The following is a 16451-nucleotide window of genomic DNA, read 5'->3' as shown; positions in this document are numbered from 1 at the left end:
AAAACTCAATTTACTTATAAAAAATCTTAGCATTAAGCATTTTTTGACGATGCATTTAAAATTATTATCAATCAAAATTTACGTTGCAACAGTCGCAATACGCATCGCAACAATCACAATTACCGCGATCACAATATTGGCAATCACAACCGCATCCGCAATTTAAAACCATATACCTTAGTACCATTTTAATAATCACTAAGAAAGATATAACATTTTAATATAATAGAAACACACAACATATTTATCAATAATTGGTTTTTATTACATTGCACATGTTAGCAAAGCCACTTGTGTATTTGAGTCCCTAATCTGATAAGAGTCACAGTGTTGCTGATAAGTTTTTTATTACCTTAGTACGAGAGTCGAAATTTAAAAATGACTACATTTTTTCTCGGGCAGGACAAGCTTGAGATGCTGCGTCAATCATTTGTTTCTCAGAAATGCCAGCGCCGCACATGTTTGCAAAGACTATTGTATATTTGAGTCCATAATCTGATAAGACTCCACAATGTTGCTCATAAGTTTTTGTCTGCAAAAAATACAGAGTTAACAATAATATATACAAGAGTATGAAATTAAAACACAGTTAACAAATAATTTCTGTTACCATCATTTTAAGACAAGTGGTTTGAACACCAGGTAAAGGAGTAGAAGTCAAGATAGTAGAAGTAATCTCTTTTCCAAACAAAAGATTCAATATGTGATATACACTGTCGTCATCATGTTTCCTATGAGCAATTTCATCATCTAACTCTTTTTGTGCTTTGAACTTCATTTCAGAACCGGGTGGTGCCCCTTGCCACTAAAAATATTGATAAAAAGTGTGAATTAAATGGGATTTAGAGAAAAGCAGGTCCTAGTAAAGGAGCATAGTGAGAAAAAACCTTAAGATTGAGATAAAGTAAGGTAGCATCATCTTGGCTGACAGATACCATGTTTTGTTGGTTAACATTTGACAGGACAGGCATAACACTCATCACTAATAGTACAGCAGCAACACAAAAGCTATCATGAATAGTACAAATTTAGAGATTAGAAAGCAATTTTCGACGTAGGATAATGATCAATCCACCACCATCACTATGATTTGTTTTGAATTCAGAATCACGGATGGGCGTCCGTGCTGGATCTTAGGACGAAATGATGTAATCCAAAAGATTTCAGAAATAACAAATGATGTAATACAAAAGATTAGATTCAAATGAAATAATTCCCTAAGTCAATCGATCGATTCGAAATTCATAATAGTGCGGCGGCTGGAATCAAGAATTTCCAGGATTTAATATAAGTTTCAAGTAGCTAGTGTTAATTGAAAACTTTGACTTGAATTTGAATATGAGTTTTGTTAACAACAGATTCAAAGAATGATAGTACCGTCCATACCTTAGATAGGTGTGCGGGTAGCTTCTAGTCTCCATGATAGATAGATGTATTGCCCTAAGGTGTTGCACAGAATTTGAATTAAAAACAAGACACATATTGTAAATTATTAAACAGAAGCAACTCGATAGGTTATACCTGTTTACTGGACGGAGGTGCTGTTTCTGACAGAAGGGAATCGGCACTCACAGGGACACAAAGAATGAGTAATCAATGTTTGAGGCTTTAACGAAAATTTTCCATCAACTCTTCTCTTCTTTACTTATATACTACTACTACACTCGTTTTTTTTAAAAATATTTATTAATTAAATTCAATCAATATTTTTAGATATTTATTACAATTTATTTTTTATTGAAATGTTACGGCATATGTAAGTTTGGGTGTGTTTGATAAAATTTAAAAGAGATTTTAGCTTTTTAGTTTTTAAATTTTAATTTTTCAATTCACATTAATTAAAAAGCATTTTGTTTGATAACTCTATTTAACTTTTAATTTGTAATTCATTTATTAACTTTTGGCTTTTCCTCAAAAGCTATTTGAAATAGCTTTTGAGTATTTGAAATAGCTTTTGAGTTTGTAACTTTTTTTTTCTTCATTCGTACCTTTATTATTTTAACAAAATATTATTATCTTTATTAATTAAAATTATTTTTTATGTCATTTTGTATCCATCAACTAATGAAATACCTATTTACCAAACACTCGTGTTAATTTATCAGCTATCAGTCACTAACTATAAGCTATCAGGTATCAGCTATCATCTACCAACCAGCTAATTTTACCAAACAGATCCTAGGTGAACAATGTTTGTTGTCTTTTATCAAACTAGTTTGTCTACCCGTGCAAGGCACGAGATAAAAATTCTTATGTTAAAAAAATATTTTATAATTTATTTTTGTAAACATAATAATTATTAAATATCATAAAACAAAAGCAATATTTTAAAAACTATTATTAATAATAATATTATTATAATTAATATTTTTTATTTTTTATTTGATTTTTGAATTTGCTAATTCCTAACTTATATATTTTTATTATATTTTTTTATTGTTAATATAATCTAATATTTATTACTTACATTTCTCTTTATTGTACTAATTAAAGTATATTCATGTTCTTCATGCAAAATTGAATAGATATATTTCAACTTTAAATAAAAATTCAATATTTCACTATGCTCTATCTATAGAGAATTCAAAAGACATGTTAAAAGTTGGAGTGATACTCTTCATGAGCACGCCATAGAATCTTCATTTTATTTTATAAATCTCTTCCCTTTGAGTTTGATTTTTTAAATATATATTTCATTAATAATAATAATAATATTATTATTATTATTATTATTATGTACCAATAGCTGTTTTATGGATAAAATTATATTATCTAATTGAATTTTATTAATTAATATTCACTGATTATTCATACACATTGATCACAAAAAATATAATACACAATAAACCCTAAAATAAAAATGGAAAAAAATTACTTTCCATTTGATATTTGTTTCCTTCAATATTTTTTTTTTGTTTTAATTAATTACCTTTTATCAAATTCCATATTTGTCTATGTATATTTTTTTTCATTTATACCTTTCTTATTTTAACAAAATATTATTATCTTTATTAATTAAAGTTATCTTTTATGTCATTTTGTATCTATCAGCTAATGAAACACCTAATTTATCAAACACTCGTGTTAGCTTATCAACTATCAGTTACCAACTATAAACTATCAGCTACCAGCTATCATCTACCATCCAGCTAATTTTATCAAACAGAACTTAGGTGAACAACGTTTGCGGCCTTTTGTCAAACTAGTTTGTCTACCAGTGCAAGGCACGAGATAAAAATTCTTATGTTAAAAAAATTAATTAATTTTTTTAAATGTAATAATCATTAAATATCATAAAGCAAAAGTATTATTTTAAAAACTACTGTTAATAATAATATAATTATAATTTTTTATTTTTTTTTATTTTTTAATATGCTAATTCCTAACTATTTTTTTTATTGTTAATCTAATATAATATTTATTATTTTCTTCATGCAAAATTGAATAGATATATTTCAACTTTAAATAAAAATTCAATATTTTACAATGCTTTATGTATAGAGAAATCAAAAGACATATTAAAAGTTGGAGTACATTCTTCATTAGCATGCCATAGAATCTTCATTTTATTTTTAAATCTCTTCCCTTTGAATTTGATTTTTTTAAATATATTTCATTAATAATAATAATATGTAAGAATAACTGTTTTATAGATAAAATTATATTATCTAATTAAATTTTATTAATTAATATTCACTAATTAATAATCCACATTGATCACAAAATAAAATAAAATACACATTGATGTTTTACTTTTAATTGAAAGGATAGAATCATTTGGCTTTCCTATTTGGATTTATTAAATGGTTAAATTAAGGCGACTTCAATAGCGGTTTTTTCATAAGGTGATGAGAAAAAGAAGAAGATATAATCACATTGGTCCTAGTAACTCTCCGGAAGGAATAAAAAAATGGTGAATGATGTCAAAGAGGAAGTTGTTCGTCACTTTTCTAATAAATTTGGAAGAGCGGAAGGAGTTACTCCTAGTCTTGACGGAATTCATTTTGACAAGATTAGTGAGGAGGAAAGAGGTTCGTTAGATAATCCTTTTCATGAGGACGAAATCAAGGAGGCTATCGGCGGATGTGACACCTCGAAAAGTCCGGGACCCGACGGGTTTTCTTTTCTCTTTATTAAGAGATGTTGGTCTTTTTTAAGAGTTGACTTCTTGCGGTTTTTTGATCATTTTTATGAGGGAAGTATGTTGTCCAAGGCGGTAACATCTTCTTTCTTGGCTTTGATCCCGAAATCTTCTAATCGGCTTTCGTTGGATGAGTATAGACCCATTTGCTTGGTGGGATGTATGTACAAAGTGATGGCTAAAGTTTTGGCGGGAAGATTGAAAAAGATGTTGAATTCCATAATATCTCCTTGCCAAAACGCTTTTGTTCCGGGTAGACAATTGCTTGATGGAGTTCTTGTGGCAAATGAAGTGGTTGACTACGCTAGAAAGGAAGCCAATTGTTGTCTCCATTTTAAAGTTGATTTTGAGAAGGCCTACGATAATGTATCTTGAGATTTTCTTCGATATTTGCTTATTAATTTTGGTTTCGGGGAAAGATGGAGGAGATGGATGGAATTACTGATTTTCAATAGTAACATGTCGGTCATGGTTAACGGTAGTCCTACAAAAGAATTTATTGTAAAGAGGGGTTTAAGACAAGGTGATCCATTATCGCCTTTTCTTTTTGTGTTGGTAACGAAGGCTTTATCAAGGTTGGTGAGGAAATCTATTGAAATAAGAGAGTTTGAGAATTTGGTTATTAAAAGGAGATGTTGTGTGGATATTTTACAATTTGCGGATGACACTTTGTTGATTGGAGAAGGGACGTGGAAGCATGTGAAAGCAATAAAGATTGTGTTGAGAGCGTTTGAATTAATATCGGGTCTCGGTATTAATTTCCACAAAAGCAAGTTGATTGGAATTAATGTTTCACCCCTTTTCTTAGAAGTCACCTCCTTTTATCTTTCTTGCAAAATTGAAGATAGCAACTTTACTTTTCTTGGGATACCGGTTGGGTGCAATCCTAGAAAGGTGTCAACTTGGTCTTCTCTTTTGGGGAAAATGAGGAAGCGCTTGGGGGAACGGAAGAATCGTTGTCTCAATCTTGGAGGTAGAATTACTCTCTTGAAATCTATTTTGAGCTCTCTTACTATATTTACCATGTCTTTCTACAAGATGCCGATTAAAGTGGTAAAGGAATTTACAAAGATTCAAAGTAATTTCCTTTGGGGGGTGGGGAGGAGAAGAGAAGCATTCATTGGGTTAGTTGGAAAGTGGTGACTTTACCATACTTGAAAGGGGGTTTAGCGATAAAGAATATTTCCGACTTCAATTAGGCTCTTCTTAATAAGTGGAGATGGAGGATTGTTAGAGGGGAGAATTCTTTATGGATGGATGTTTTAAAGGCCCGATATGGAGATCTTTGTTTGCAAGTCACTTGCGGTGGAAATGTTACTAATGCGGCTACATCCTCTTTTTGGTGGCGCGATATTCAAAAGTTTAGTCTTTCTTCCTTTTCTTCAAAGGATCCAATTGTTTCTAATTGTCTTTTTAGAGTTGGAAATGGTTTTAACACACCTTTTTGGGAAGTAAGATGGTTACAAGATCTTATCTTGAAGGAAAACTTTATGGATCTTTATTTGCTATCATCTTTGAAAAAGTCTCGGTGGCGGTTATGGGAGGTTGGTGTCAAGGTGTTTGGAGTTGGAGTAATTTAGGGATTTCGGAGACCGAGATGAACGAGGCAAATTTACTACCTTCTTTCACGGCATTAAGGACTTTTTTAGAAGCTTTTGGTGATTTGAGCGGAAAAAAGGACACCGTGGAATGGAAGCCGATTTGGACAAAGGTTATTCGGTAGCTTCTTGTTACGCTGCGTATGTGTAATACGGTGAACTGACTTTTATTTTTTAAGCAACAATGTTGCGGTTAGCAAGAGTCGTCACCGACTTTTATTTTATCCAATTAGGAAAGGTATAAAAGAACAGGAAAGACCTTCTTTGAAAAGAGATTGAGTTCGGGGGGTAGGTTATGAAAAGGGGAGGTGTAAGCACCCTTTTCATCCGTAGTTATCTACGGTCTCTTAAGTGCTTTAGCTCACTTTGTTTGTTTGAAATGTTTGAAAAGTGTTTAGAAAAACAGTTTGATTTGGAGTAATGTCTAAAAAGACAAATGTTAGAAAACATGGTGTGAAAAGCGTTTGTTGATTTGTTTGAATTGATTGCGAGCAAGCACTTAAGAGTTCCTACCCTAAGTTTGTAAGGTCTTTCCTATTCTAAAGATTTCCTTGAGCGATAGTACTATCCATACCATATAAGGGTAGGTAGTCATATACGTTGGATGTGCGGGTCATCGAATCATCATAGGGACTATCCATACCATAAGGAGGGTAGGCAGTCTTATGAGATGTGAATAGTCATAAAGGCAACCAGTAAGGATACCTTAGCCATCGAAGGGACACTCACCATTTAATCGAGGGACAAGATCATTTATATCGAAAGGCGACATCGAAGGGACTATGATCTTTAAATCGGAGGGACATGGTGATTTTGAATCGAAGGCAGCATAGGCTAAGGCATCCCTACGCTTCGAGGGACTTGACTATTATTTTCCGAAAGGCAACTGAGAGAGGGTACCCTAAAGGTGAGTGTGTGAATAGCAATCACGTGTGTTAGATTCAAATATTTATTTATATTGAGTTATTAATTAGCTAGCGATTGATTTTAATCTTGAACATACAATCCTAAGCATACATCTAGCGGTTAATATATTTGCAGGAAATAAAATGCGGAATGTAAAATCCTACGCTATTACATGGCTTCGGGATGGGGGAGTTACAATAAAAACCAACGGGGATAAAATTATTACAGATCCCAAATGAAAGTAAAAATGTATGAGAATTAAGTGAAGTTGCAAATGTCCAATGCCTCCAAGTGATACCTCACAATAAACAAGCAAAAGTTAGTACGGATATAGGAAATGATACATAGAACAATGACAAGATATAATCAAATGATGATGAAAATTAATTAAAATACTAGAAGAAAATTAAGATTAATGACATTTTTTTGGGTATTCTGATATAGGAAAATAAGGTCTAACTAAATTAATTCAGATTTTTTTTGTGTATTTTTAATATGGGAAATAAAATCTAAAAAACATATTTTTGTGTTTTTATAATATATTAGCAACTAAAAGCAATTAGTAAAAAAAATGTTTAGAAATAACTAAAATAAAATAAAACTCATGGATTAAAAACAGAAACAAGATGGGGTGTAAATAAAAGATCTGGATTGGGCTCGTATTTGAGAACAGGCCCAAGAGCTTTTCAAAAGAAAGCTCAGCTTATGGGGGGTGAGGCGCACATATGGGGTTGCAAGAAGGAATTCGGATGGCCTTGGCCCACAACTCAAATCAAACAATTAAAACCCTAAAGAAATATGTGATGTTGTCTGCCTCCTCCAAACTTTTACTCGGTCCTTCCTGTTTTCAGCATGAACCACAATAGCAACAAGATAACTCAAACAGAGACAACTATAATCCCATTCAAATCACAATCACGAATAACAAACTCAAATCAACACTCAAATAAAATACGCAGGAATACATGTTCAAGTGCGGCGACGGCAAACGCTAATCAAACATCGTGAAATCAACGGCAATAGAAACAATTCGAAATCAACCGAAAAAGATGGAGCTAGGTGAAGTGATTACCGATTTCGCTTTGGTGTCGTTGACGCAAGCTAAAGCGTGTTGGATTCAGATTTGGGAAGTTGTCGGCGCGGTTCACAGACGTGTGATGGTAGCTATTGCGATTTCTGGTTCGATTTCAGGCTTCCAATCTTACTCTGCTTTCTATTGTGTTCTCTTGTATCTGCAAATAATCCGATTTGAATCGGTGAATCGGATGTGGTAGTGTCACGTGCGATTGCAAGCGATGGTTCTCGGTTAATTCGGTCCCTCGACAATGAATCAGTGAATCATGGCTGCGTTGTCCCGTGATTTTTGAACGACGTTGGTTCCGGCGGAAGTATGATGAAAGTCCAACTGTCTGTTGCACGGTGGTCTTCATCTGAGCTTGTGATTTGTGCGTCTGACTCGAAGCGGAGGCGCAATGGCGGATCAGTGCACTTCAGAATGGTGTTTGGCTATTGTGTGAGAACAGCTTTGGCCTTGATGCTCTTGTTTTCTCCTCTTCCTACACAGTGAACAAACAGAGGCAACAAGACAATAATTTCCCAAATTTGTTTTGAGTCTTCCCTAATTGATGAATTGTTACTGTTATTCACGACTCTGTATATTTGTTGGGAGCAATCCTTCATGATTGGAAATTATATTTAGCATGATGATTTGATTAGTAATGGTTATTGGCTTTTTCATAAAAGCGAAATTGTATGGTCTCTATCACAGGTTTCTTGTTCTTAAACAGAAGTGAAATATGTGTGATATGTGTAAAAATATTATAAAAAATGTTAAAAATTATACCATCAGATAGTTCATCATATGGTTTTAAAAAAAATAAATTGGGGCCTCGTGTGAAAATCATCGGCCAAAATATTTTAAAATTATTTGAGAAAAAAGGCGGCCTCAGGTGTCATCATTGGCCAAAAACATTATTTAGAAAAAAAGTTTTAAAATCGGGTAGGCCTCATATAAAATCATCGGCCAAAATAAGGTTAAAGGAAAACAAGGAAAGCTTCGAAAAAGAAGTATGTGAATGAAAAAAATGTGAGAATTGTTAAGATTGTTGTAGGAAATTGTTGATGACGGTGGGAAAAGTTTGGAAAATTGTTAGTGATTGTTGATGAAAATGAGAGAGTGGAGAGTCACTATTTATAGACTGAGAACTAGGTCAAAATAATCCTAAAAAGGAAAAGATCCAACCCAAAGGCCCATAGACCTTTCTTGATGACCAAGATTAAGAACCTGTGACCTTCTGCTTGTAAGCCTTACTTCCTTACCAATTGTGCTATGTTATTTGTTTGAAATAAATAGCCAATTGAAATTGTATGAAGCATCGACTATCATTTTCTATTTTTTAAAATATAAGCAATTTAAGAGTAAACTACTATATTTTAAAATAGACTTTAAATTGAATATTTATAAAAATCAAGATGTCAATGTAAATGAACCCGAGACTTTATAAAATCCAATTTTTGAAATGGTTTTGAATATTTTTGTTACTAAAGAGTGTGGGCAAATTTTGGGGTATGACAGTATGCTTTGTCGCGTATTACTTTTGGTCCTTTTAATAGGCATGATGAAGTCTTGGAATGGATTTGGAAAATGGCGGTTCCTTTTAAGATAAAAGCTTTCGGGTGGAGACTTCTTGTGAATAGATTGCCAACAAAAGATCTTTTATTGAGTAGAGGTATTCCCTTATCTTCTTCTCCTTCTTCCTCACACTCTAATTGTATTTATTGTGAATCGCATTCGGAAGATAGGGACCATATGTTTTTTAGGTGTAAAGTGATTAACTTAGTTTGGAAAGAAATTGCTTTGTAGGTGGATTTTCCGGGAAGGATTGAGGACTCGTGTATCTCGTCTTTTATGGAATGGTACACTTGGAGCCGTGTAAAAAGAATTAAATTGGGGGTGTTATGGTTAGCCACTTCTTGGATCATTTGGTTGACTAGGAATGGTTTTTGCTTTAAGAATGAGGTATGGAACATAAACAACATTGTTTGGAACAATAAGATTCTGGTTTGGAGGTGGTCCTTTTTTGGCGATATTGGTCACCCAAATGTTAGATTTTACGATTTTATTAAAGACCCTTTGTCTTTTATGTCGTAATTTTTATTTCGTTTGTAATATCGTTTTGTCGGTTTCGAACCGTTATTGTGTATCAATGTTGGAGAACCTTTAATTCTCCCTTTTAATGAAATTCTTGCTTACAAAAAAAGGGATTTATTTTATTTCTTAGCATTTATCAACCTTAATTCATACTTCATTTTCTAACTTACAACTTAAAAGCTCTAATCTATGTTGCTGGATGTCTTTCGGTTAACTTTTAGCAGTCCGGACAGTTTATTATCAAACAACTCAAATTTCTAATACAACAACTTTTATATCATAATCGATTAAGAAAATGAAATTGAATGTACCTTGTACTGGTATTCATCAATCCATTGTTGCCTCTAGCTCACTGCTTCCTCTTATTAGTTCATGTTGTTCCTGCCAGATAACACAATTCAAGTCTCAAAGAGGAACATGGTTTTAATAGATAGATTCTGATTTAAATATATATCACATTAATGCATATCTGAGCATTGATTTTAAATCGTTCGGTTGTTAATAAAAGTTCTCATTCTTCACTGCAAAAAAGATGCTCTGCAGCGACGTGGATAGCACGTCGCAACATGCAACATCACGTGGCGACAAAAAAATAGCGACGTGAGCTAACACGTCGCAGGAGCTAAAGTGACAACCATGTAGCGACGCGGAGACCACGTCAGAAAGTAGCGATGTGACTCCAACGTCGCAACAGGATGACATGGAAAACAGCTACCTGCACACACAGCAGGTGTGGCAGGTGTGAAAAAGTGTGAAGTTGACCAATGTAGCGACGTGGTTTCCACATCGCTACATTAAATGCTTTTTTTTTAATTTAATCACGTGGGATTTGATTGATTTTATTGGTTTTATATCATACAATATTAAAAAGCAAGATGAGTTCTTTGGCAAGTTTGCCAAGTGTCATCTTTTTAGAAGTCTTACAATTTTAAAACTTACTATTAATAGTAATCTTACTATAATTAATTTTAATTATTTTATTATTATTTAATTAATTATTTCACTAATTTCTAACCAATGTTATGTGTTCATATTCTCTCGAAAGATGCATAGTTGCTCTGAAAAAAAACAAAGATGATAAATTCATTTGGTTTCTCAATGCAAACTTTAAATTTACTATCCTCAATGCATTTTAAAGAAAATCAAGAGTCACAATTGGAAATCAAATTCAATTCTTCATATTAGAATTTAAACGCACAATCTGCACAGTTTATCAAAAGGGTGATTTGAATTCAACTTTTTCCTCTATTTATTCATTCATCAATATTCCTCTTTCTTTACCTTCTCTATTCCTCAGATTCCCATTATTCATTGCACCTTCCATCGCGTCAATTTCAATTCCCGCACCAGATACCTTCTTCTTCTTCTCCTCAAAATTCGATTTGCTTCTTTAATTCCTCTTTCCGATCTCTCAACCGCTCTTCGCTTTTCCCACGGAGGCCATACAGGTTCTACTCTCATTAATAGTTGATTATTCTTCGTCTGTTCGAGAAGCTTCCGTGTCATCTCTCCACGACCTTTCTGCACTGTAATTACCCTCAGGTCTTCTTCTTTTAGCTTAAATTTGGTTTAATTTCGGTATACTATCAACTTTTTTTATTACTCTGTAGAAATCCTATTATGGCTCTCCAGTGTTGTGCGACTGTTTCACGCGGTGGACGTCGGGTTAGTTAGTAGTCTTTGGAGCATTTTTGTTACTGTTGGAACTTTATTCAAAGATTTTGATGCTCATGTTTTTTTAAATGTTGTTGTGTGTTTTAGAGATTTGGAAATATATGGCTGGAGTTTTTTAAGTTATGGCATTTGGAGTTCGGGCTCTTGATGAAAGAGATGCTGATTTTGTTTTTATGGGGAAGCTTGCTAAAATTGCTACGTCTGAGATGATGTCTTCTAAGGTGCTTTATTTTTTATTATTATACATGAGATTAAGTACTTTAGTAAGTTCACATTTTACTTTGGGTAACAATCTTAGCTGGAAAATTTGAACTGAAATATTGACAAATGAAATTTAAAAGTAGAGGACAAAATCATCAAACTATACTATATTGAACTGATATTAGAAACACAAGTGAATTTTCCTTGATCAAAAAGGAAAAGTGAATGATATGAAAGTTTCCTCTGATGTTTTCCTAGGCTTAGTCAAATAAGAATTGGATTTTGGTGTTTGAGGTTTTGAAGTTTTAATGATTGAATCTATATCATTGCACTTGGTTGATTTGGTTTTTTTAGGTCGATGCAGTATAAGAGAGGTAAAAATGGTTAATGAAGGTTTCACTCATCTTCATCTTCAAAGGTTGGGGCTTTTTGAATCTCTTACTTGGGGAATGAAGGCTCTGCTGACACATAACTTTGCAATTCCTATTTGATGGAAATGAAGGCCCTGTTGATATCTGTGTGTTTCAACTTGGAGGAATTGTCTGTTAAATTTTTTAAAACCAATTGTACTTCTGTTGGAATATGCTTTATCCCTACAATCAATTATGAGGGAGCATAATGGTGGTTTTGTTTATATATATGATTTGAAATCTTTGCCATTTATTGAAGGAGTTGTATAAAATTATAACTCAATGAAAAAATGTTCTGTGATTTAGTTATGTAATTTTTTTTGGATGCAGGAAGAAATTATGGACAAGACAGATGAATATGTTGACGCTCACAAAAGGTATAGAGTATCGGAATTAATAATTTCTAAAAATAAGCTGCCGAAATGGATAAAGCTACTTTTAACATCACAAAGTTCTTCAAAGGTTGTTACATGTTTGAAATTTTTTTTCCAGATATTGTTGTTTGTGACTTCAAATGATTTAGAGAGATTCCCCTTACTATTTCAAGAAGCTGCAAAGTTTTTTAAGGTAAGGGTATATTTTTATAGACATAACTAATTATTAATATTTTGAGTATATAGCTGATTATTACGTGGAGTGGTGATAACTGAAATATATTCTCCTTGAAATTGTTAATTACTTCATTTTATTGATAAAATTATGATAGCATTGATTATGCATTTTAATATCAAATCATTTTACTTTGACATTTGTGATTTTTAATATCAAACTATTGAACAAATTTGGTTAAGTCCTTTTCAAATGGTTTTACAACTTTGTTTCTGGACATATTTGTTCACCTTTGTAGTTTTGCTAAATGGTCTTACAACTAATTTAAATTATTTTATATTTGATAGCTTAAACCATTTAATAAGCACAAAGAATATCTATCATTTTTTCATGTCAAACTTCTTTTAACTTTTTTCACTTTTCAAATCATAAAAATTGCAAGATCTTTAGATTATCGTCCTTTAAGTATTATTTTAAGATTTAAGATTCTGCTCCTAAAAGTTAATAATACTATTTTAAGTCTATAGTTTGCTATTGTTGAATATTATTTTAACTAATATATAAAATTGGACATGCCTTATGTAGATAGCTGGTCTATCAGACGAAAGAGAAGAAAAACGGGATGCATTTGTGTATTATATTTTTATTTTTATTTTCTTTTAGAAATTAATATACATAATGCATGTGTTTTTCGTAAAGAAAACAAACAAATGTCATGTTAGTTGTTGTGACGGGTGAAATTCATGATAATGAGCAATTGAAATAGAGTTTGTACTGCTATTGATTGAAATAAGGAAATGGGTATGTGTGATGTTGAGGTTAATGTTTATGCTTCTCCAATCATATAATCTAAGTATTATGAGTATTAATTAATATATTAATATATAAAGTTTAATATCATAAATATAGAATCATTTAAGACTTTATCTCTAATATTTCACGTTCAAATAAAAAATAAATAATCGTTCAACTTCACACAAAAAAGACATTGCGCGATCATTTGAAAATTTGCTATTAATAGTAATCTTACTATCATTAACTTTAATTACTTTATTATCATTTAATTAATTATTTCACTATTTTCTAACCATTATATTTTATTATTTATTAATTAAAAAAATAAATCATATAAAGCTTTAGTTTTTTGTGGGACACGATTACATCTATTCTTTCTGCTTGGGCCGTAGAAAAATTCAACCGTCGCTCACCCTTACCCATCCGCCGAATTTCCTTTATCTTTCACATTCCAACCTCGGTTTCTCACAATTTCATTTTCCAAATCCTGATTCATATATTCTCATCAATGGTTTATGTTTTTCAGGTAATTTTTTGATTTAGAGGTTTTGTTGTTTTTTATTTATGAGAAACCCATAATAATTCCTAGGTATAAATAGGTCAAATTCGTCTCAAAGAGAAGTTGACAAGAATTTATGATGTGAAGGACCCAAACCCTATTTTTGTCTTCAAGTTACTCATTTTGGTTTGATTTGTGTCATTAAGTTCTTACCTAATATTTTTTGCATAAATAAATGTCAGGCTTATTTAACAGGGAATTCTAATTTGCGTTCCTTTTGAATTTTGTTTTTGTAGAATGGGCTTGATACTAAAGTTGAGAAGTCAAGAAAGCAAATGAGGGATAGAAATAACATGGCCAAAAAGATTCAGGGAGTAAAGAAGGTATTGTTAATTTTCCATTTAACTTATTTTGTTTTAGGAAACCTTAAATGGTTAACATATGTTATGATGATATCTCCTACAGACTAATGCCGGTGATGATGTCAAGGTTGGAAAGAAGAAATAAGTTTTTAAACATTTTGTTATGATATTAAAGTTAATTTACTATTGATAATAGTTTTCCCAAATTACCCATGATGTATTTTTTTACTTTGATAATAGATTTATTGTCCATGGCATTTTGTAACTGTATGTTGAACAACAACATTAACTTCTCACTGCCATATGAAGGAGTTGGATAAAAAGTTATTTTACGTACATTGTTTGACCTTGCCTCAATCATTTGGAAACTTATTATTGTTATGCATTATCAATACTCAATCAGTCTGTTGTGGTAGCGATAGCAGCAAAGAAACAGTTGTTGGTTGAAACAGTTGTTGGTTGAAACAGTAAACGGAGGCTGACCATTGATTAATTTATTTATTTTTCGGTTATGAAGTTCTTTATCATGGCTCATAAGCTTGTCCTTTTTGGATTGTTATAGACGGTTTGTTATAAACATTTATAAAAATATTTCTATTCAATATAAAATTCATTCAATTAATTTTATCTTCACAAACCAATGAAGAGTGTAATATTAAAGATAATTAATTATAGTAATATTATTATTAATAGTAGTTTTTAAATTAATATTTTTTTATTATATTTAATTGATTATTACATTTAATAATAATTTTAAGAAATGAATTATACAATATTTTTTTAATATAAGAATTTTTATCCCGTGCCTAGCACGGGTAGACAGACTAGTAATTAATTAATATATAATAAAATATATATAATAAAATTTATATATAATAAAATTTATATAATAAAATCTATAAAATAAAATTTATATGATAAAATCTATAAGATATAATTTATATAATAAAATTTATATAATAAATTTTTAAAAAGTAAATTCATATAATAAACTTTATATAATAAATTCAATTAAATAAAACTAAAAATTTAAAATTAATATTTTAATGAATTAAAATGTAGAATAATTTACATAAAAATAAATTAAAAACAAATAAAATACAAAATGTTTTTAAGAGGCATCATCCGGAAAATAATTATCCGGATTAAAATCATCAGCCACTCTGTCATCCTCCGGCTCTTGAGGAGGAGCATTACTGTAATTTCCACCTCCTTGCATAAACCGTCTCATCTGCTCCTCCATCTCAGCTTGCTTCTTCATAATGCCCTCTATCTGCCGCGCATGCTGCTCCTCCATATCAGACTGCTTCTTCCGCATCATCTCCACCTGGGCCTCATTTTCGCGTCTCGCCAATTGCCTTATTAATTCAGTTTGTTCCTGTGTCAGATTTAGTTGACGCGATCCACCCTCTCCATCCTGAACTCTTTGAAACAGATTGCGGTCACCACGTCTATAGCTGGACGCCAAATTTCTAGCCCCAAAAAAGCAACCATTAGGCCCTTTTTCTTTAATAACCTCACACCAAATGTAGTGATCAACATCCGCGTTAAGCGGCTCCCCCTCTACTGGCATGAATTGAGGATTATTTTCCAGAAAAATGGCAAGCCGTCTATCATATTCTTCCTGCACACATATTCAATAAAAAAAATTTTAAGTTAAATATTTAAATGCATATTTAATGATACTAAATAAATATGTACATACTATAAATTAAAATATATTAAAAAGTTGCCACGTGATTTTCACGCCACAACTTATGATTTGCCACATGATTTTCACGTGGCAATTTATCAATTGCCACATGAAATTCACATCACAAATTTTGTATTAATTTAAAAAAAATTAACAACGTAAATTTCACTTACAAGATACATCTTCGTGCGCTCGTCGACAACACCTCCCGATTTCCTTGTCCAGGTCCTCGAAATTAGCTCAGGCATCAATGATTTTCTCCCCAACTCCTTAGCCTAAATAATATAATTAAAAATAATTAGTAAAATATATTATGAATAAATATGTAACTTAAAAATTTTAAAATTTTTACCAATCGTCGGGCATGCTCGGCGGTGCTAATACTTCCAACTGTGTTGACACAACCGCCCTTTTCAGATGCCCTCATCTTCTTAAAAGTATGATTTAGCCTGGAATTCTGGAGTCCTCCAAT

The 16451-nt window shown here is 31.7% G+C and overlaps 2 protein-coding genes across 8 annotated transcripts; one reads left to right on the top strand and one right to left on the bottom strand.

Moving 5' to 3' along the window:
• Positions 1-241: 241 nt before the first annotated feature.
• On the bottom strand, positions 242-1625 carry LOC131657379 (vacuolar-processing enzyme-like). Its single transcript, XM_058926792.1, has 5 exons — positions 1522-1625; positions 1387-1440; positions 888-1008; positions 611-805; positions 242-532 (listed from the first exon to the last, which is right to left on the bottom strand). The coding sequence occupies exons 2-5, from the start codon at positions 1419-1421 to the stop codon at positions 383-385; spliced, it is 501 nt and encodes a 166-aa protein (XP_058782775.1). The 5' UTR covers positions 1422-1440; positions 1522-1625; the 3' UTR covers positions 242-382.
• Positions 1626-10954: 9329 nt separating this feature from the next.
• Positions 10955-14581, top strand: LOC131657377 (uncharacterized). 7 transcript variants are annotated; one of them, XR_009300637.1, is made up of 7 exons: positions 10955-11324; positions 11407-11461; positions 11558-11691; positions 12412-12458; positions 12574-12648; positions 14221-14307; positions 14390-14581. XR_009300637.1 is itself a non-coding variant. In XM_058926790.1 (6 exons), the coding sequence occupies exons 3-6, from the start codon at positions 11593-11595 to the stop codon at positions 14429-14431; spliced, it is 465 nt and encodes a 154-aa protein (XP_058782773.1). In that variant the 5' UTR covers positions 10955-11324; positions 11407-11461; positions 11558-11592; the 3' UTR covers positions 14432-14581. The 7 variants fall into 7 exon arrangements, 4 of the variants coding, with proteins under 4 accessions (XP_058782773.1, XP_058782771.1, XP_058782774.1 ...); XR_009300635.1 differs by having other exon boundaries at positions 12026-12458; XR_009300636.1 differs by lacking the exons at positions 14221-14307; positions 14390-14581 and adding an exon at positions 13216-13402 and having other exon boundaries at positions 12026-12458.
• Positions 14582-16451: the final 1870 nt, after the last annotated feature.

Source organism: Vicia villosa, linkage group LG3 (assembly GCF_029867415.1).
Source record: "Vicia villosa cultivar HV-30 ecotype Madison, WI linkage group LG3, Vvil1.0, whole genome shotgun sequence".
NCBI classification, from domain to species: domain Eukaryota; kingdom Viridiplantae; phylum Streptophyta; class Magnoliopsida; order Fabales; family Fabaceae; genus Vicia; species Vicia villosa.
Note: the sequence above shows the minus strand (reverse complement) of the source record. Positions and strands in the feature narration are given on the sequence as shown.